Source organism: Sorex araneus, chromosome 2, assembly GCF_027595985.1.
Source record: "Sorex araneus isolate mSorAra2 chromosome 2, mSorAra2.pri, whole genome shotgun sequence".
Classification (NCBI taxonomy): Eukaryota; Metazoa; Chordata; class Mammalia; order Eulipotyphla; family Soricidae; genus Sorex; species Sorex araneus.
The window spans coordinates 131593026-131615053 of record NC_073303.1 but is presented as its reverse complement, the minus strand read 5'-3'; the positions used below and the strand labels follow the sequence as shown (position 1 = coordinate 131615053).

General features: G+C 42.6%; 1 protein-coding gene across 2 annotated transcripts in view; it reads right to left on the bottom strand.

Moving 5' to 3' along the window:
- Nucleotides 1-13058, bottom strand: part of UBXN7 (UBX domain protein 7) — an 85819-nt gene extending 72761 nt beyond the window's left edge. Inside the window, exon 1 of one of the 2 annotated variants that reach the window (XM_055129282.1) lies at nucleotides 12925-13058. Coding sequence is in view for 1 of the 2 variants with exons in the window: in XM_004618667.2 (XP_004618724.1) it covers nucleotides 12925-12997 (73 nt within the window). In the remaining variant the exon portion in view is untranslated. The remainder of the gene's footprint in view (nucleotides 1-12924) is intronic. The other variant, XM_004618667.2, reaches the window with a different exon arrangement.
- Between the last annotated feature and the right edge of the window lie 8970 nt (nucleotides 13059-22028).

Here is a 22028-nt window from a genome sequence, read left to right as displayed (position 1 = left end):
AAGAATGGAAAATTCTTAGAGAAACAGACCTGGGAAGAGACAGAGTCTCCCCACAGCGCCATCTCGTGGCATTTCGGTGGAACCGCCGAGGGCCAACTTTCCCAGGCTTAAGATTTCCAGCCCTTTTCTTAGCTTCACTGTTGAGTATAGGGTCACTAAGGATTAAGCAGACAGTGCAGAGCCATGGATCGAAAACTGAGCGGGGAGGGCACTTTCCTTGTATGGGGCAATCCGGGTTCTATCCCTGCACCCATAGGCTCCCCGAGCACTGTCAGGAGTGATTCCTGAGTGCAGGGGCAGGAGTAATCCCTGAATATCGCCGGGTGTGGTCCCCGAAACACAAACAAAAGCCTTTCACGGAGGATTCCTTCACGCGAAACTTGGGGGGGCTGAGCTGAGTCTTGCTTCCACCACCTTCCTCCAAGGAAAAGCGGTCACTGAATCCCTAGCCAAACAGGATGTTCAAACTCAGTACATCAGGATCCTCCTCGAGCTGTATTACGGATTCACCACCAGGATCTCACTGTTCTACAAAGAAGTGATTATTGACGTAAAGAGAGAGGTTCGGCAGGGCGATACCATTTCACCAAAACTCTTAAGTGCCACCCTCAAGAATGTCATGTGACGACTGGAATGAGAAGGAATGGGAGTGAAGATACACGGTTGGCAACTACACCACCTCACCACCTCCACTTTGCTGATGACATCGTTCTAATGACACCAAACATTAGCCAAACGTCACGAACGCTGGCTGACTTCGATCATGAGTGTGCAAAGGTCGGACTGCAGCTGAATCTCACTAAGAGAATGTTCATGAAAAACGAACTAGTTCCTGTTGTCCCATTTGTTCTCAATGGAATGAACATCTCCGAATGAAGCAGTTATGGGTACCTAGGTCGAGAACTCAACATGATGAACGACTTGGTACCAGAGCTGCAGAGGAGGAAGAGAGCGGCGTGGAACACCTTCAAAGAGCATCAAAGAAATTGTTAAGAGGATGAAGAATCTCTGGCTCCAGGCACATCTTTTCGAATCCACCGTTCTTCCTGCACTAACATACACCTCAGAGACCTGGACCCTATGAAAACAGGGTAAGAACTTCATTTGGGTGGGTCTCCCGAAGAGAAATCGAAAGAGCTATGCTTGGAGTATCATGTTTCACTCAAGTGAGTGAAGGAATCTGGAGTTTGAACCTCCGTCAATGATCAAGGATCAGGGATGCTGTCTCGTTTGCCAAGACATCAAAATCAGATTTGGAGATGACCGCTGAACCGCTGTTACTTAAGCCTCAGTTTCCCTTAGTTCTTATCACCGCAAAAGGAGGTTCCCGATGAAGGGATTGAATGGACCCCGGGCAAACCGTGACCTACCCTGGCATCAAAAAGGGGACAGGCCAACTGCCACAAAACTTATTAGAAGTTGAGAAAAGCATGGTCATTGACAAACCTTGTCATGACCCAAAAAGCAACTGAATAAGGTCCAAGACAAAGATAAATCTGGACCAAAGAATATAGTCTGGGATGTAGAGAGAGTTGTTCCCAGAACAGCACAACTTTTAAGCTTAATACATCTTACTGTGTCCATACAAAGTGACTATAAATATCATTAATAAGTAAATTTAAGAAAACTGTTTAAATGGTTCTGGACTAAAGAAAGGGGAAAGTAATACACCCCACATGGTATTCACCCTTGGGTGGATCTCCTTAAAGATTTTGTCCTAGAAGTTTCCACTGAAGGAAAGATACATCTGTGATTGTACAACCACATCTCTGTGTAATTGCCACCCCTAACCCTTGATGATTTCTCTAGAACTAACGCTGAGTAATTGGAAAGGGGGTCAGTGTGAGACTAGAAAGAGAGGCAGTGTGAGTCTGGAATCGGGGCAAAGATTGGAATAAATAGTGACTGTTCACCAACCAGCTTGAAGGCCCTGTTCCCTCCTTCATGTGTTTGTCAGCAGTGGTGGCAGGTCAGGGTGGGGAAGTGGTTTATGGCCACCAAATGCATGTGGCTCGCACCCAGTTTTTGAACTTACATACTTCTTGATCCATTCACTGTAGTTGGGCATTTGGGTTCTTAATGTATCTAGGTCATTATACTAACTGTGGCGTTAAACATATGTACATATATCTTTTTGAATTAATATTTTTGTTTTGGGAATCAATGCTTAGAAGTGACATCACTATTAAAATGCATTTTTCACTCTTGACAGCTGTTTTGCTCAATTTCTTTAATTAAAAGGAAGATTTATGAGATTTATACAAATAATGATATGTGTCGGGGTCCTGGCCAGTCAACCCCAGCACACTGGAGTATGAGCCCCGAAGTCACCGGACTTACTCCCTATGGGAGAGGGAGTGGGAAGGGGAGAAGCCTCTGCCCCGAAGTCACCGGACTTACTCCCTATGGGAGAGGGAGTGGGAAGGGGAGAAGCCTCTGCCCTGGCCCTCTGCTCGCCGCAGGATTCCTAATGCAGAGAAAGAAGCCGACCGAGAAGGTCACCGAGCAGAGCGGGGAAGCCTGGTAGTCAAGCAGACTCCGTTTATTGATTCTTACACAGGGGATTTTATACACACAATCTAGGGTGGGGGGACATTCCACGCATGTATCTCGTTTACCCCGTGGAGCTCAGTACAGATGCCAGTTAATGATTTGTATCCCCCAATCTCAGGACCATGTTAACTAGCTCAGGTAAATGTGAACTGTCACACCCCTCATCCCATTGTCTCCTCAACCAGAGTGCCTGTGTGTGGAATGCTGGAGTGTGTGGAATGCAGAGCCCCTGGGCCCCTGTAAACAGGGCCGACTCTTGCTTTCAGGGGCAGGGGGTTTAGTCAAAGTCTAAGGCCGGCTACTGAGACCCCAGCAGATATGAAAGGCATGTTTCAGCTAAGAATACAAAGCTGAGAGAATGAACAAAAAGGGAAGGCAAGATTTATCGAACTCTTATATTCAGTATCATGCTGTCTTCATCTAACCCTCAAGACCACTCTACAAAATAAATGAGATTAATCCTGTCCTGAGAAGCAAGTTTAAGAGCAATCACAACACCCACAGACTATGCACTATAGCACTGTCATCCCATTATTCATCGATTTCCTTGAGCGGGCACCAGCTCCATTGTGAGACTTGTTACTGTTTTTGGCATGTCAAATACACCACGGGTAGCTTGCCAGGCTCTGTCATGTGGGCAGGATACTCTCAAGCTTGCCAGGCTCTCAGAGAGGGACGGAGGAATCAACCAGCGTCGGCCGCGTGCAAGGCAAACGCCCACCCGCTGTGTTATCTCTCTAGTCCACAGAGTATGAAATACCAAAATTCAAATCTACACTGACTCAAAACCCTTACATTTTTTACTACTGGTTACTCAAGGCCAAATGTAAAAATACATGGGCTACTAGAACAGATGACTGGTTGAAGAAACTCTGGTACATCTATACAATGGAATACTATGCAGCTGTTAGAAAAAATGAGGTCATGACGTTTGCATATAAGTGGATCAACATGGAAAGTATCATGCTAAGTGAAATGAGTCAGAAAGAGAGAGACAGACATAGAAAGATTGCACTCATCTGTGGAATATAGAATAATAGACTATAAGACTAACGCCCAAGAATAGTAGAAATAAGTACCAGGAGATTGTTTCCATGGCTTGGAGGCTGGTCTCTCATTCTGGGTAACTCAGGGAAGGGACCACCAAGTAAAATGTGGTTGGAGGTCATGTGGGGGAAGGGTGATGCGGGCCGAATACAGACTAGAGACTGAACACAATGGCCACTCAACACCTTTATTGCAAACCACAACACCTAATCAGAGAGAGAGAACAAAAGGGAATTCCCTGCCATAGTGGCAGGGTGGGGTGGGGGGAGATGGGACTGGGGAGGGGGGGAGGGATGTTGGGTTTACTGGTGGTGGAGAATGGGCACTGGTGAAGGGATGGGTTATCGAACTTTGTATGGGGGAAACATGAGCACAAAGATGTATGGATCTATAACTGTACCCTCACGATGACTCTCTAATTAAAAATAAACTAATAAAAAAAATACATGGGCTATACAAAATCCTGCAATTGGCTTGTGTGTGTGTGCAAAATTTATGGATTTCATGCTTTTGAAGATGTAAAGATAGCTTTTGTGGAAATTTTGAGCAAGGGGGAGGGGGAAAGGGGACGGGAAAGAAAGAGGAATATGCTCAAGAGTTCCAGAGGCAGAGAGGGCCCAAAGTACGTATCTCAAGAAGGCAGATGAGGGCGCAATGTGTGCAGGTAGCCTGAGCAACACATGCATACCACACCTTTTATAATGTATTTTTAAATAATTTATAATTTTAAAAAACATGATTTACAAAGTTATTGATAAGTTGTTACTGAATCAGGAATGCTGTCTCATTTGCTAAGACATTGAAAATCAGATGAGCCGGACACGTGGCCTCCCACCTATGAGATTGTCAGACTTCTTCGTCAAGACCCTAAATGAATGGTTTGAGGCTCTTCGTGTTCCTGGAGCGAGCAGACGCCATTGAGCTACACTAGCACGAGAGAGACGAATGGAGACGTTACTGGCGCCCGCTCAAACAAATAGATGAACAACGGGATGACAAGTGACACTGATAAGTTGACTTTTAGGCATATAATATTTCAGCACCAATCCCACCATTATGTTAACTTCCCCACCAGTGTTCCCATACTCCATGCCCCCAACCCTTCTTGACAGGCACATTACAAAGTCAACTGAACTTTGTAATGTGCAACTTAGATCTCATGTTTTCAGTGTTCTTGAAGCTGTATTTTGGATATATACAAAAATACACCACTACACCACTGCTTACTCTTCCACATCTCTAGCATAACAAAAGCCCTGACCTCTGTTCCCCATTACTTCTTTTTCTCATTTTATTCCTTCCCCACTATATTTGTTTCCTTCTTTGTCCTTTTCCTCCCTGAACTCTGGGGTGAACGGAAACTGCATTTCCTCATCCAATTATGCTATAAACCAAAGAAAAATGAAATTATTCTGTGAAAAACCCTGTATTTGAAAGGGGGGGCACTAAGGCACAAAGAAATGGCTTGGTGGCAGGGATCACAAGTTTTGTGTGTGAGGCTTAGTTCAATATCCAGCAAAATCTCAGACTACTGCTCGGCACTGAATGTATGATGCCCAGCACACCATAGTAGTAATGAAGAGAAGAGAAGTGGGAAAGAAGGAATGGGGCACTAATAAATCAAGTTTGCAGATTTAAAATATATGTAAACTTATTTAAATGGACTTATTTTGAAATCTCACTATTTAAGATAGCAACAAGAAACCTTAAATAAAATAAAAACGCCCTATATGTACTGAGTGCCATAAACAAACGTTTTTCATAGGAACAAGCATATCTAGTCTTTGGCATAGATCCAGTTCCCAATTCACAGGCAGTTGTTTTCTAACTGTATCCTCACACAGTAGAAGAACCAAGAGATTTCTCTGGGTCTTCTTAAAGACCACTAATCTTTCTTATGAGGGGCTCCATCGTTATGACCTCACTACCTCCCAAAGCCCCACCACCTCCTGATATTATCATCACATTGGGGTCAGGATTTCAATATGCATTTGGGAGGTGGAGTACACAAAAATTAGGAACTCAAAAAAAAAAAAAAAAAACAAAAATTAGGAACTCAACACTCAGTAAGCTACGACCTATGTCTGAAGTCCTAATTTACTGTTTTGTCACCACAAATGCATCTTTTTTTTTTTTCCTTTTTGGGTCACACCCAGCGATGCTCAGGGGTTACTCCTGGCTTTGCACTCAGGAATTACTCCTGGCGATGCTTGGGGGACCATATGGGATGCTGGGGATCGAACCCAGGTCGGCCGCGTGCAAGGCAAACGCCCTACCCGCTGTGCTATCGCTCCGGCCCCACACAAATGCATCTTTTTAAAATTTGTTCTTAGGGGCTGGAGCAATAGTACAGCGGGTAAGGCGTTTGCCTTGCATGCGGCCGACCCGGTTTCGATTCCCAGCATCCCATATGGTCCTCTGAGCACCGCCAGAGGTGATTCCTCAGTGCAGAGCCAGGAATAACCCCTGTGCATTGCCGGGTGTGACCCAAAAAGAGAAAAAAAAATTGTTCTTAGTATTTTCTTCCTTGGATCTGCACTGTAGTACTGTCATCCTGCTGTTCATCAATTTGCTCAAGCAGGCACCAGTAACATCTCCATTGTGAGACTTGCTGTTACTATTTCTGGCATATCGAATATGCCATGGGTAGCTTGCCAGGCTCTGCCGTGGGGGTAGGATACTCTCGGGTAGGATACTCTCGGCAGCTTGCCAGGCTCTCTGAGAGGGATAGAGGAATCGAACCCAGGTCAGCTGCGTGCATATTACTTGTAACAATTACTTGTTACTATTACTATCACTTGTTACTATTGGATCTAAGTGTGCTAAAAGCATAAAGGCACCAAAGCTCCAAGCCCTCTTAAGGCTACTTCTTTCCTGATATCACTTAATGATATGATATAGGAACAGTCAAAAAAATGTAATGCAGGCCTTATTTCAGACATAGCTGGAAGAATCAAGAGATAGTTCAGACTTTCCCTTATGCCTACTATCTACATTATTTTCAGTGACATAAGAAAAAAATCCCACTTTTATGAGGAAAACAGAGAATACATAGCAATCGTAGTGATTATAAAAAGAAAAACATTCCTCCACAGACTCCTTCTTACTCCAGTGGAAGAGGAACCCTAAAAGGGTTATCTTTGGGTTTTCCATTTCCCTCAGGAATAATAACAAAGGAAACAAGATCACTCACCAAGGAAATATGAATGTGTGGCAGTTATAAGAAATAAATGAAGGGAGCAGGAGCCAGAATAGTGGATAGGTGCATACCTAACCTTCTACACAACATGGTCCTCTTGAGCATCATGAGGTGCAGTCATAGAGGCTCCTGTGCATCGGTTTCCCTGGCACTGCTGGACCTAGCACTGCAGCATCCTTGGACCCTTGCATTGAACCTATGGCCAACGAGGGAGAGAATGGCTGGTGGGGCCCATGGACTTCTGAGCCCCTTTAGGAACCCTCTCCCCAAAACAAATCAAGTAAGGGCTGGAGTGATAGCACAGCAGGTAGGGCGTTTGCCTTGCACGCGGCCGACCCGGGTTCGATTCCCAGCATCCCATATGGTCTCCTGAGCACCGCCAGGGGTGATTCCTGAGTGCATGAGCCAGGAGTGACCCCTGTGCATTGCCCAGTGTGACCCAAAAAGCAAAAAAAAAAAAAAAACAAATCAAGTAAAAGTCTAACCGCAACTGCCTCCATATTGGACTTTTCTGAGCACTCAAATAGAAAATCTCCCTCCCTTTCCATCCCCTCCCTCCTTTGCTCCTTTCCTTCCTTCCTGTGGGCTCAGGAGGCCATATGCAATGCTGGGGATCAAAACCTGGGTCAGATGCCATTGATTTAAGAAAATATAAAATGGCCTGAGGGGCCACAGAGCTAGTTCAATGGGCTGGAGTGCATGTTTTGCACAGCAGAAGGTATGATCCCTGAGCACTTCCAAATGTAATTTATAAAACAAAAATAAACATTTTAAAACCTGGGCTTATATTATATATGCATTCTTATTTTCACTCTCTTTGGGGGCACTTAGTTTTTCTTTAAGAAACTATTGGTGGGACCAGCGAGACAATGTAGCAGTCAGAAGTGCATGTGTCAAAACTGACATTCAACCCTTGCACAACATGTCCTCTCAGCACTACGGGGTGTAACCCTGAAAGCACCTGAAGCACTGGTGGGTAGAGTCCCAAAGGACCCCAAACACCCCTAGGATTGCCCTGGTGGCCTCCTGTGGGTTGGCCTGGCCGAGCAGCACCACATCTCTGGGCCACACACAGTAAGCCCTCCAGGACTGTGGCCCAATTAGCTAAGTATCTTTCAAATGTTCCCAAAGCCCTGTATGCATTGTGTGAGAGCTCCCCTGGCCTTCCTCCATCTTAAAACAAACCCCTCTCCTTCTCCCTCCCTCTCTCCCTCTCTGTGTATTTCTTGACTATCCATCTCTCTCCCTTTTCACATTTTCCTTCGGCCAAAAACATACTTTAGGTTTCAGCCAAATTATTTCTAGGGAATCAGAGACAGTAAAAGAGTTAAGGCATCTGACCTAGTTGCAGCTGTGACACAGGTGAGTTCCTAGCATTTCACATGACTACAAGGAGTCACTCTGAGCACAGAAACAACTCAAGGAGCCCCTGAGCACTGGCACAACTCAAACCCCATGCCACAAAACAACAAAATCCAAAATATTTCTAGGGCCAAGAAGATACTGGCTCAAAGGTCAGAACATGCACAGTGGCCTGGGTTCAGTCCCTAGCATGTGGCATTCCAAGCTCTACTGGTGTATTCCTGGTGGCACCCTACCACCACTCCAGCACCCATGGGGAGCACCCGCCCACACCACAGAATTATTTCTTCTGAGCAGGTTTCTTTTTAAACCTTCTATACTTTGGGCCTGGGTGTAGCAGGTAGGGCACTTGCCTTGCAAACAGCCAACTTGGCTTCAATACCAGTACCCCATATGTCCCCCAAGTCCTGCCAAGACTGATTACTGAGCGCAGAGCCAGTAATAAAACCTCAGACCACCAGATGTGGCTCCAGAACCAGAAAAATGTTTTAAAAAACAATTCCTACCTTTTTTTTTGTGCTCCTACCAGCTCCTTACCATTCTCCCACTGTATTACAATATACGATCATATTCACATTAATCTTTTAAGTTTTCTGAGGATAGACTCCAGGTAATGCTCACAGTTGTATGAGCCATGCCTGGCACAAAGCTTTCTATCAATAAATGCTGAACCATTTACAACGCAATAAAAAGGTACTGCTTACCTCCTTAAGTTTCTGCTCAAACTGCATTATTACCTTTTATTTATTCTCAGAATTCCAAATATTTTAAAACTAATCCAAGACAAATGTACTGATGAAAAAGAATATGAATGCAAGATGGCTACAAAACCAAATACTACATATAGCAGTTTTTAAATTTCTATAATAAATATCATGGGCTTGTTAAACATCTTTAAAAGATTCAACTAAAGTTCCTCTACAACTCACAAAACATTAAATGATTCTATGTCAGCGAACCTTGTATCTTTATCAGACTCCACTTTTTATTTTCTCACACTCTGTCCTTTATGATTACCTGTTTAATTTTACCTCTTCAATGTCCCCCAGCTCATGAATTACTGTGTAATGGGTGAGGAGGGGGAAGTAGGAGAATGCTGGGGATGGAACCAAAAAACACTCATATATATACAAGGAATAAGCTAAAACGACCTAGGTCTCAGGTCCCCAATTTTGATTAAATCACTGCATATTGCAAAGTGTGTGACCACTCACACTGGTGTTGATGGGATACTGTTATGGTTCAAAACTTTTCATTAAATTGTTCTTTTGGAATTCCATATCTAGAAGTATGATCGTTCTTCAAATTTTGAGAATATGACTAAAAATGTCTGATAAGTATCACAGGAGATCAAACAGTAATATAATAAAATGTGATATTACTACAAACAGGACTGGTTTTATTATGTAGATTCAAATGACTATAAAACCAACCATAATAAGATACAGCTTTTCAGTGCTATTATTTCAAAGACTATCATTTCTCTTAGCTATATGCTTACTCAAAGGGTTTGATCTGATTAATAATATAACAGTAATTGACAATTTCAGAATTCTAAATTATGTCTACATAACGTACACCATGAAAATCAAGTACATCAACAAGAATTAGAATATGTTGGGGGTGGAGCAATAGCACAGCAGGTAGGGCGTTTGCCTTGCACGTGGCGGACCCGGGTTCAATTCCCAGCATCCCATATGGTCCCCTGAGCACCACCAGGAGTAATTCTTGAGTGCATGAGCAAGGAGTAACCCCTAAGCATCTCGCCGGGTGTGACTCAAAAAGCAGAAAAAAAAATAGAACATGCAAAATAATTGTTATTTGGGACAATTTTTTTTCCAAAATTCATGTCCTGCTGATGTATTTTTGAAATTTTAAAACATTAATAATTACTTCACTTAGAGATATGCTCTATTTGATGAGAAATAAAACAACCTTTTGTCCTGCAATGTGTGTTCAGTGTGTGTGCACGTGTGTCTGTATGCACCCATGCCTCTGTGTATGTGCATGTCCGTATTTTGCAGGCCTCCAAGCCAGGTCTCCTACATGTACTTTACCCCTGAGCCCAAGACTTGAATTTTTTTTTTTTAATGTTTTTGCTTTTATCAGAATGGTGAGTTTTCAGAGACAAATCTTTTTGAGAATAGAGCTCTTAAAATCAGTTTGATTCATTAGCTGCTTATCAAAAATCCTTTTATCACAATTTTTTAAATTATTTTTACTCAATCATCATGACATAGAGCATTATAAAATTGTTCAAGATTGTGTTTCAGTCATACAATGTTCCAACACCCATCCCTTCACCAGCGTAATTTCCCAGCACCAATGTCCCCAGTTTTCCTCCCACCCATTCAAGCCACCCCCACCCCAGTCTGCCTCTATGGCAAGCATCCATCTCTCTCTCTCTCTCTCTCTCTCCCTCCCCCCCTTCTCCCCTTTCATTTTAGGCATTATGGTTTGCAATACCGAGTCATACTATGATACTAGTTGGCAATGATCAGTCTAGATAAGAACAGAGTGTTGAAAGCGGATAAAAGGATATAGATGATAACCTTTTAGCATCTCTTCTCACAAACTTTACAAAGTAAAATATATACACAGAAGCCCAATATTTCTTTTTATTTTTATTTATTTTTTATTTTTTTGCTTTTTGGGTCACACCCAGCGATGCTCAGGGGTTACTCCTGGCTTTGCACTCAGGAATTACTCCTGGCGGTGCTTGGGGGACCATATGGGATGCCGGGGATCGAACCCGGGTCAGCCGCATGCAAGGCAAACGCCCTACCCGCTGTGCTATCGCTCCGGCCCCCAATATTTCTTTTTAAATATGTGAAAATGGTTAAAGGATCTATTGTGTATTTCTAATAAACACTATCTTGTTAAGAAAATTGCGAAAGTTAATAAATACACTAACAACAATTTAAGGTATTTTTCCTTTTACACACTTCCAGATATCACTAAGAACAGTCTCCAGCCTATTGATGGGCTGATTCAGGAATAGGAAGGACTATGAACAGAAAATAACACATGTAGCCATAAACAAGACATGCAGTCAGAAACAGAACTGAAGCAACAGAGTCACTTCACTTTGAATTTGTCTAACTGTTGTACTGTATGAAATGTAAGGCTAACAGCAACAGCGTTCCTAACAGGGGTAGTCAGCATGGAAAACTAAATGAAATGGATGGCATTTTAAACCAACCAACATTTTAACCAACCAACATTCTTCAACCATTTTATACTTGCTAATTGGCTCCTGTTCTGCATACTGGTCCACTGACTGGCAATTATAACCAAGGCAGTAGATCAGTGCTTTCCAACATCCTACAGATGTGAAACCCTCTGTAGACCAGTGGTTATAGACCACTGTTTTAAACTAACACTTGCAGAAAATTCAAAGGAAGGATGAATTATGGAGCAGGGGATAGATAGGCTCAGTGGTAGGAAAGGCTCTCAAGTGTGCGTCCATGGGCTCAATTCCCAGCACAATGAGAGAGAAAGAGAGAGACAGAGAGACAGACACAGAGGCAGTGACAAGGGGGGACGGAGGACAGACAGGCAAATAGTTCAAAGGGCTGGAAGGCAAGCAGAAGTGTGGTGGAGCTACTAGTGGTGGGGCCATGAGCAGGGTGTGTCCCAACTACAAACAAAGAAGGATTAACTACGGTTACTATTTTTATATCTGGTCTAATATTTTTATATAAAAATACTAAAATTATTTTACTAATAATTTTCTATAAACTTAATGCTTCAATATTAACATATACACAATAATCTCATAAAGTCCCCAATAGGTGATCTGCTTAAACAGCGGACAATCGTCAATCCAATCACAAAAGTTCAAAATATCAAGAAAAGTTTTTTCATTCCTCACTTGAAACTTCACTGTATCAAATGGGATGGATATTTCATGCATACATAGCAAACTAGATAATACATCGAACAAGCTCTCACTGCAGAGCAAGATAGACCTAGCTCTATTAAGGATGTACACAGAACGGCAACCTGTTAAAATAACGTAACATTTTTCTTAAAGAGATCTTGCACGTTGAACTCTAGGTATATTATTAACAGAGGACCCGCTCTGCAGCTAACCAATTACCAAAGCATGCTATGGCCGGGAACTAACATTCTGACCTCCTTTCAAAATGGCAAACTCGGGCGGCCAAACCCACTAGGGAGCACGGAGCACCCCCATCACTCTCCAGACAACTTCACCACTCGCTCCGCCCCCTAATAACTCATGCAAAAAAAGTTCAGCCCCGTCAGGGAGACAGGGAATTCAGAGCACGGCTCGGGGCCTCTGCTCCGGCGGCGAGAGCACCTGCATGCGCCTACGCAGGGGGCCTGAGGGAGAAGGAAGATGAGGGCCGGGGGCTCCTGGCACTGAGGAACGGGCGTTTCTCGCACAGCACTGGGCCTCCTCGTGTGTGATAAGCAGGAAGCCCCGGTGCCGACGTCCCCGTCTCAGGTTTTATGCGGGGAGACGGGCAACGCCTTCCCGCTGGGGTGTGTGTGTGGGGGGGGGGGACGCACTCCCCGGGAGCTCCGGCCGGCGGCTCGGGCGAGCAGCGGCCCGGCCTGGCCGTTGGCAGGCGGCGGCGGCGGGAGCGGGGGCCCAGGCCGGCGCCGAGAGCACGGCCGGCGGGGGGCGGAGAGGCCGTCCCGGGGCCCCACGCCGCCTCCTCGGTAGGGCCACCCCGAGGGGCTGGCGGAGGGAGAGCGGACCCCACCTTCCACCTTCCGGTAACCGCGTCTCTTACCGGTGATGGCGGTGAACTGCTGGATTAACCCCTTCAGCGCCGACGACGCCGCGGAGCCCCCGTTGGCAGCCATCTTACCACCGCCGCCGCCGCCGCCGCCGAACAACAAACACGGGTCCCCGCCCCCACCCCGCGCGCTGCGCAGGCGCCCTGCGCGCCCAGGCCCCGCCCTCGGCCCCGCCCCGCGGCTGTTTGCGCAGGCGCGTTTCCTGGTTGCTCTAAGAACGTGCCCTTCGCCCTCGGGGTTGGCTGCTGGGTTGTTTCCTGAGGCCCCGACATTTATTGCATCCTTTGCTGTCTTGCTCCTCGAACTCCCGGCCAGTCTAATAGACACGCGTGGGTTGCGGGTTTTGGACCGAAATTTGGTGGTAGGCTTTTCGTTTCACAAACTATTGACAAACCAAACTGCCCACGACAGTTCTTTAAAAGAAAAAAAAAACATTTACAGTTATATATCCCTTTGCTAGATTTTCTGTCGCTGCCATCAAGATAACAAATCCCTCAAGATTGCTTGATTTAATAAAAAAAAAAAAAAAAAAGATTGCTTGATTGCACCTTCCTTCCCACCTATAAACTGTTTAACAGTTAACTCATCCGACGGAAGTGCAATACCAGAATCTTGTGTGAGCCAAACTCAGCCCACAATCTGACAAGATTTTACTACTGGCTTTACTAAACGGTTGTTCAACCTGCTTTGGCCCACTTTGTCAACACTTGTCTCCCCTCAGCTTTTACTTTGTTTTCTACTTCTAAAATGAGGCAGTGTCTTTTATACAGTAGAGGATAAAAATGTATAGAAATGGCATGGGAAAGATGTCCTTAAGAATAAGAGTTATTTCCACATTGGGCTATTATAAATAGTGCTGCAATGAATATAAGAGTGCAGATTCTTTTCTGCATTGTTTTTTTCAGGCCCCAGAACACTGGTGAAGGGATTGGGACACTATACACCTGAAACTAAATCATGAACAATTTTCTAATTCTAATTCACAATGATTCAATAAATTTTTAAGAAAGAATGATTACCCCTAAAAAGCAGTAGTGCAAATGGCAAAAGTCAGACTACATTAAGTACTGCATTAAGTTCACCATTGAAAGTCCAAATCTGTGATTCACTATACAACTGACCCTTTTAAATTCGATTTATTTTTCTCAACTCCTTTCCTCTTTCCTTCCAGTAACCCCTAATTTGGTTTTACAGTCTAAAGGTTTAGTTATATTTTATTTGTTTCATTCATTTGTTTCATTTCTCCAACACATATCAGTGAAATAATGTGTTTGATCATTTTATTTCACTAAGAATGCACTTTAGGCTCATTCCTGTTTATAGCATATGGCAGAATTTAAATTTTTTAAATGGCTAAGGAGTATTCCATTCTGAATGTATACCACACTTTCACCCAGTGTAACCATATTGGTATGTTATTTATATAATTTTAAATATTGAAAGTGGCATGCACTCAGTATGATCATCTCCTACCTTGAGGATAAAGTTGAAAAGTGCAGTTTAGATCCTAGTCTCCCATCCACACATTTTATTCTACATAGGAAAATAATCCAATGAAACATGGGATGAGTCATCTTAAATTGTCCCAAGCTTGAGTCTGTGCAATTAAATAACAAGTCAGGAACTGGAGAGATAGTATAGTGGGTATGGTACTTGTCTTGCACGCAGTGGTTCTGGGTTTCCTGTTCACAGTTCCACAAGTGAGAATGCAAAAGCAAAGGAGCCTTTAATTGCTAGCCCAAGCTAGGGTCCAAGCCTCATTCTACACAGTAGAGTCTGACAAGAACCCGGATCCAATTTCCAGGGAATATTATATAGCATATGGTTACATAAGCAAAGTTGGGACAGTTGTTCATTACAGTTGGCAGTTTTCCCAAGAATTGCAATGAAGCAGTCTATGAGCTAACTGGTCATGCCTACCTGCTGTGCCCAGAGATATCCTACTTATCATAGGACTGGCTAGAGGCATCAAGGGGATTTTCAGCTATGGCCAAGTACTGTCTCAGGTAATGTTATTTTTTGGGGGGGGGGGGTGGGGGGGAAAGGAGGGACCAGAAACTTAGGCCTACTACTTGTTTTGTTGAAGTGCAGCCTGTCATGGCACATAAGAGATTCTTTCTCACCTCACAACAGTCGACCCAGGTCCAATCCCTGGAACCGTATGTGGTCTCCCACCTGACCTCTGGCCCCATGAGCCATGATCCTTGAGTATAGAGCTAGGAGTGAGCCCTAAACATAGCCAGATGTGGCCCAAAAACCAGAGGGAGGGAGGAAGGGAGAAAGGAAGGGAGGGAGGGAGAAAGGAAGGGAGGGAGGGAAAGGAAAGGAAGGTAGTGAGGGAAGGAGGAAGGGAAGAAAAAAGAATCCAGTGAAATGAAGTTTGGGGAAGATATTGATGGAAAATAGGAAAGCAGAGAAGGGATCAAATGCATTGTAAACAAAGTAAAAGTTGATCCTGACAATTCCTGGATACTAAACAGTTGTTTGGGTGGCTTGAGAAAACTTAAGAGAGTGGTCAGGTTTGAAAGATATTTGCTTCTTGTTGACAAAAACATACAAAACGAGGAGGGGAAAGACAGGGCAAGAAATGGTGACGTCTTTTCTAAAGACCTAATCTCAAAGGTTGTTGCTGTAACCGACCATACAAAATCAAACTCCTAATAAAATTGTATAACACTATTGACTACAAGAATTAAATGCAGTTGCTACTACAGCTCCATCAACTGGAGAGACTAACAATAAGGTGGTTAGATATTTACAGGCTCCTATAATTTGGATATAGTGAAGTAATTAGGTTAATCTGTGAAAAAGTGGTAGGTTGTGAAAAAGATAGTAGCACAGGCAATTCATGAAAACATCCTATAGAAATTTTAAAATAAAAATAAAATAAGATGGGTGATTAATAAAACTACCTCAAAAGGGTTGTTTTTAACTATCAAAGACTTTTATATTTATAATCTATATTTATAATCATAAGAAAACATGTTTGAATATAGTTCCAAAATTATGAAAAATGTCTTTTTACTGTGTATATGTGTGTGATATTAAGGGTTGAGCCCAGGACCTTATGCTTTGTTACATTCCCAACCTGAAAATTAGTTGTTTGTTTTTTAACAAAGGACAAATTATACTTAGGAAATAAATTATGAAAATGCTGTGTTTTGAATAATGTAAAAATTTAAGGGAGATAGTTCAAGGGGCTAGAACATGTACTTTAGTCCTCTTGTTGTGCTGGGATTCAGGATAAGGAAAGAGACCACTCTTGTGATGCAAAAGCAAGGAATTTTATTGCTAGTTTGAGCTAGAGTTCAAGTCCCCACCGACAAAGTGGCCTCAGGATAAGGACCCTGACTCTAGTTTTAGTGGACATTATATAGCATATTGTTACATAAGTTGCACATACTCTGTGGTCTAACAGCCATTATTCTTGGCACACAAGCTGCTGATACGGCACATGGCGGTTGGTGGGTCCCGAGATTTGTCTTTGATAATTGTCTCATTTCGGGGAAACTGCATCTGCCTGTTCTGAAACTGGGGCCTAGCTAATTTCAAAACTTTCAGCAGCCTGTTATTGTGTTTCTTCTGACAGTGTAACTGACCCAAGCCTTATATTTTAGAACTTATTCTTTCACTGATACCACATGGTTCATCTGAGCACTATCAGTACCAATCCCTCAAACACTAAGCTGAAGTTTCTCGGTAGCAAGGCAAGGTATGACCCCAAAACTAGGGGGAAAAAAAGAAACTGATTTCACCACATATTAAATGAAGTAAATCAAAAGAATAATGATAAACACTGGGTAATATCACTTACATGTGGCATTTAGAGTACCTGAATGAGAAAATGCAATGGTTTAAGTTGGGGGGGTGGGATGGGAATACCTAGATCACCCTTGGTCTCAAAGTATAGGGAGGAGAAGGAAAGACCATGAGTGGAGGGTAGTGGGAGAAGAGGTAGATGAAAAGTAACAGGGGAGAGTGTTAATATACATTGTCAGTGTTAAGGTATGATAGAGCTAAATATCCAAACCACGGAATAAACAACACTGAAATCATGAGACCCAAACTTAAAAAGGTACCTGTTAAAATAGCAGGCTGACTGGCCAAGCAAGTGAATACAAAGATAAATAAATGGGACTATCTCAAACTAAGAAGCTTCTGCAACTCAAAAGAAACAGTGACCAAAATACAAAGACAATCTACAGAATGGGAAAGGATATTTATGCAGTACCCATCCGATAAAGGGTTGATAACAAGGGTATACAATGCACTGGTTGAACTCCACAAGAAGAAAACTGCCAACCCAATCAAAAAATGGGGTGATGAAATGAACAGAAACTTTTCCAAAGAAGAAATCCGAATGGCTGAGAGGCACATGAGAAAATGTTCAACATCACTAATCATCAGGGAGATGCAGATCAAAACAACAATGAGATATCATCTCAAACAACAGAGACTGACCTACATCCCAAAAAACAAAAGCAACCGGTGTTGGTGTGGATGTGGGGAGAAAGGGACTCTCCTTCACTGCTGGTGGGAATGCCTACTGGTTCAGCCCTTTTGGAAAACAATATGGACGATTCTCAAAAAGTTAGAAATTGAGCTCCCATTTGACCCAGCAATACCACTCCTGGGAATATATCCCAGAGAGGCAAAAAGGTATAGTAGAGATGACATCTGCATTTCCATGTTCATTGCCGCTCTGTTTACAATAGCCACAATATGGAAAAAACCAGAGTGCCCGAAAACAGATGATTGGCTAAGGAAACTCTGGTCTATTTACACAATGAAATACTACGTAGCTGTCAGAAAACATGAAGTCATGAAATTTGCATATAAGTGGATCAACATGAAAAGTGTCATGCTGAGTGAAATGAGTCAGAAAGAAAGAGACAGACATAGAAAGATCGCACTCATATGTGGAATATAAAGTAGCTGAGAGGTACAAGCTTACAATGTTGCGATTCCTGGCAGACATTTCTCTGGACTTAGTTACTAAAATACTAAAATACAGAAATCCAAAACTATGCTGCTGCTAGTGCGGCCTCCTGACTTCATATCTCTTCATTCTCAGCAATGGAAACCAAATTACCAAATGCTTTCTTTTCAGCAGATCGACTTTAGGGGGGAGAAACTCCAAATCAATAATAGTGATTTTTTTTGTTTAAATATTGAATGTAATCAAAGTAAAGTGAAAGTAAAGTGAAATTTACCAGTTACACATGCGGGGTGGGGGGCTGGGGAGGTGGGGGAAAGAGGGGAGGTATATCGTGATTCTTGGTGGTGGAATATGTGCACTGGTGAAGGGATGGGTGTTTGAGCATTGTATAACTGAGACTTTAACCTGAACGCTTTGTAACTTTCCACATGGTGAATTAATAAAAGAATTTTAAAAAAATAAAATAAAATAAAATAAAATAAAATAGCAGGCTGGATCTTGCCACAATCAACAGAGAAGCGGCCAGGCAGTCTGGTGAGCAACGCGGCCCGGAAAATGCTCCAGACCCAAATTGGGGCCAACAACACCGGGGAGCCGGAAGGAGGAGGTGCAGCCACAGTACCTTCTCCAGATGGAGCCCTGGCAACACTGAGCAGCAACTAACACGGCTCCGGGATTCAGGACTGGGACACATCCGAGCCGCGCAGCTGCTCACGCAGCCGTGCGACCTTTTCTAAAACCTGAAAACATACCATCTTTTAATGGAAAACTAATTATCAAATGCTTCCTTAATAGGGTTATCTTGTTTGGGGGTATAACTCCCACAACAATAGTGAGTTTTGTGTTGAAATATGGAACGTAATCAAGGTGAAGAGAAAATGAAGTGAAATTCATCAGTTATACAGTTGGGGTGGGGGGTGGGGGGTATACCGGGGATTTTGGTGGTGGAATATGGGCACTGGTGAAGGGATGGTGTTTGAATATGGTATAACTGAGACATAAACCTGAGAACTTTGTAACTTTCCACATGCTGATAAAATAAAATTTAAAAAAAATAAATAAAAATAAAATAAAATGGCAGGCTGGAGGTGGTATGGGGCCACCAGCAGGTCAACCTGTACCTGTGGGGTGAGTGCATCAGCAGCCTGATGGTAACTTCAGGCTTCCAGCACTGCACTGTCTCCCATTGTTCATCGATTTGCTCGAGCAGGCACCAGTAACATTTCCATTGTGAGATTTGTTGTTACTGTTTTTGACATATCGAATAGGCCACGGCTAGCTTGCCAGGCTCTGCATGAAATCCTAAGTATGAAAGGAAAATGAAGTATTTTATAACAATGTAATAAGAATGAAATTGTATAAAATTTGAAATTCAAGAAATACATAAACTTACACACGCTCTATGTAAAAAGTGACTGCAAGTTTATCTAAGTAGCAGCTACCATCCAGGTACCAAAGCTGTCTCACACCTTCAAATGACAAGCTGATAGGTACAGGTTTCTCTTCTTTATCCCTGTTCCCAACCCACTCAATAGTGTCATCACCCAAGGCTCAGACTGCTTCCCCTCTGCTATCCATCTCCCACTTGTAATTAACCAGCTCTTTTTAACTTTTCAAATCTTCAGGCTCAGTGTAATAAGAAATCAACAGCAATTTTTTTTCCATAAAGAAACAATAGTAAACATTTTAGGCTTTTTTAGGCCAGAAGACAAAATCAAGATTTTCACAGGGGTCGATACTGGCGAAATGTGTGTTTCCTATGATTTTCTCCCTGGGCTCAATCTCAAGTACCACCCAAATATTTTTTAAAAAAACAATTTTAAATCAAGAGCCAAGGAGTATAACAAGTTATGGAGTTGAATTCCATATTTATCACCGTGTGACCCCAAAGCCCCACCCCCAACACGGTCAAGTGTGGTCTTATATAAAAAGAGAAAAAGAAAATGTATGTTTAAAAAAGAAAGGGAAAAAAGGAATAATCTATGTAGGTACTTAAGCAACAAGAAAAAACACATTTTCATATTTTTTAAAAAACATTCAAAAAGAGGGGTTACTACTGAGAACAGAAATCTCTTGGGGGGTTATAATTTTGTCACTGGTCTTCAAAGTTAATATTCCATAAAATCAGTGGCAAATGTTCATCTGTAAAAACCATTCTCAGCTCCTGTGCCATACAAACACAAGCTGCACTGGGGCAGTTGGCCATACTCTGACAACCAGGTTAAGAATCAGAGGTACCAGAGCTGGAGCGATGGCACAGCGGGTACGGCGTTTGCCTTTCACGTGGCCAACCCAGGTTCGATTCCCAGCATCCCATATGGTCCCCCGAGCACCGCCAGGAGTAATTCCTGAATGCAGAGCCAGGAATAACCCTTGTGCATTGCTAGGTGTGACCCAAAAAGAAAAAAAAACCAAACAAACAAAAACAAGAATACCCCCAAATTGCTGCTGTGCTTTTGGCCAGACCCCAACACCCAACAACTTGGGGCAAATTTACCAAGAAATTAAACGGCCAAAAGTTAGGTGTGTGGGAGCCACACCCACAAGCCACCTCCAGCTCAGCTATATAAGCTGACTCATTGACCTTATTTCAGAGACTCATAAATCTTGAAAGAGATCAAAAGACACAGTTAGGGTCTGCAGCATAGATGTAGGTGGGTACCTGTGACTGACATCTTCAGGCCCACGTGGATTGGGACTGGGCCTCCTTTCCCTAGGTCCCCAGTTTTCCAGTAGCTTGGCAGTCACACCCACAGATTGTCCCCGGTGCCATGCAATCTCATCAAACGGCCAAGATCCAGAGACTGTAAACTAAATTCCCCGGAAGAGAATTACACAGAGTTTCCAAGACATTATATTCTATCCATAATAAGCAATACAAAACAAATCGTCTAGCATTGCCTTTTCAGCAGATTTGAACGGTGGTGAGATTTGTGTTGAAATATTGAATGCAAGCAAAGCAGAGAAAGAGCATGAGGTAAATTGTCTGCCACACAGGCAGGGGAAGGGTTGGAACAGGGGTGAGAATGGGAAAATACTGGGGACTTTGGTGGTGGAAAATGTGTACTGGTGAAGGGATGGGTGTTTGATGATTGTATGACCAAAGCTCAAATATGAAAGCTTTGTATCTGTATCTCACGGTGAGTCAAAAGAGAGGGGTGGGTGGGGGAAAATAATAATAAAATAATAAAATTAAATTAACATTCTGAATAAAAAAGAAAAAAGTTAAAAAAAAAGAAATAGCAGGCTGGGATGATGTTGGGGCTAGGAGAGAGAAGCTGAGAACACTGGTTGGGAGAAGATGAAACTGGTGGCCAGTTCAGTGATGGAATATTATATGCCTAAAACCCAACTATGAATAACTTTGTAAATCATGGTAATTTCATAAAATAAAATTTTGGGGGAAAATATTATTTAACATAATTCATGACAATAGAATAAATTGAATAAGAGGAATCATTTAATCAGATATAGGAAAAACCACTGGGACTGGTGAGCTAGATCTGACACAGGCCTTCCATACAAGAGGGCAAGGTTGATCCCTGCACCACATGATCTCCTGAACATCACCACAGGCTACTTCCTACACAGATCCAGGAGTATCCCTTGAGCACTGCCAAATGAGTCTCCCCTCCAAAAAATTATGTGGTCAAAGGGATGGCTTAAAGACCAGGAGCTGATGATTTGCATCCAGAAAGCCCAGGTTTGATCCTCTGCAAAAACCACGAGGACCAACTGCCTGGTGCATAGCTAGGAATAATTCTGAACAGTGACTGCAACCCAAACCAAGTAAGAAAAAAAATTTTAACAATACATCAATATCCGTTCATAGACACACACACAAAATACTAGTAAAGAAAAACAATTTCTTAACCAAATAAAATCTATTTACCATATTAGAGTATATGCAGCCTACTAATTAAATTACGATTCTAAAAGAAATGTTCTTATCTTGAATGTACTTAAATAATGTTCAGGATAAGTAATCACTTACATATGTTTATTTGACAATATGATAGCTCTAATTATAAGATTAAAAATATAGCAATTATCTTTTAAAAAAAGAATTTTATAGGAAAACTTAGTCTGTGATCATTTACATAGAAAGACAGACATTTTAGAACCAATGAAGGAGTTCATATATATATATAAATTTTT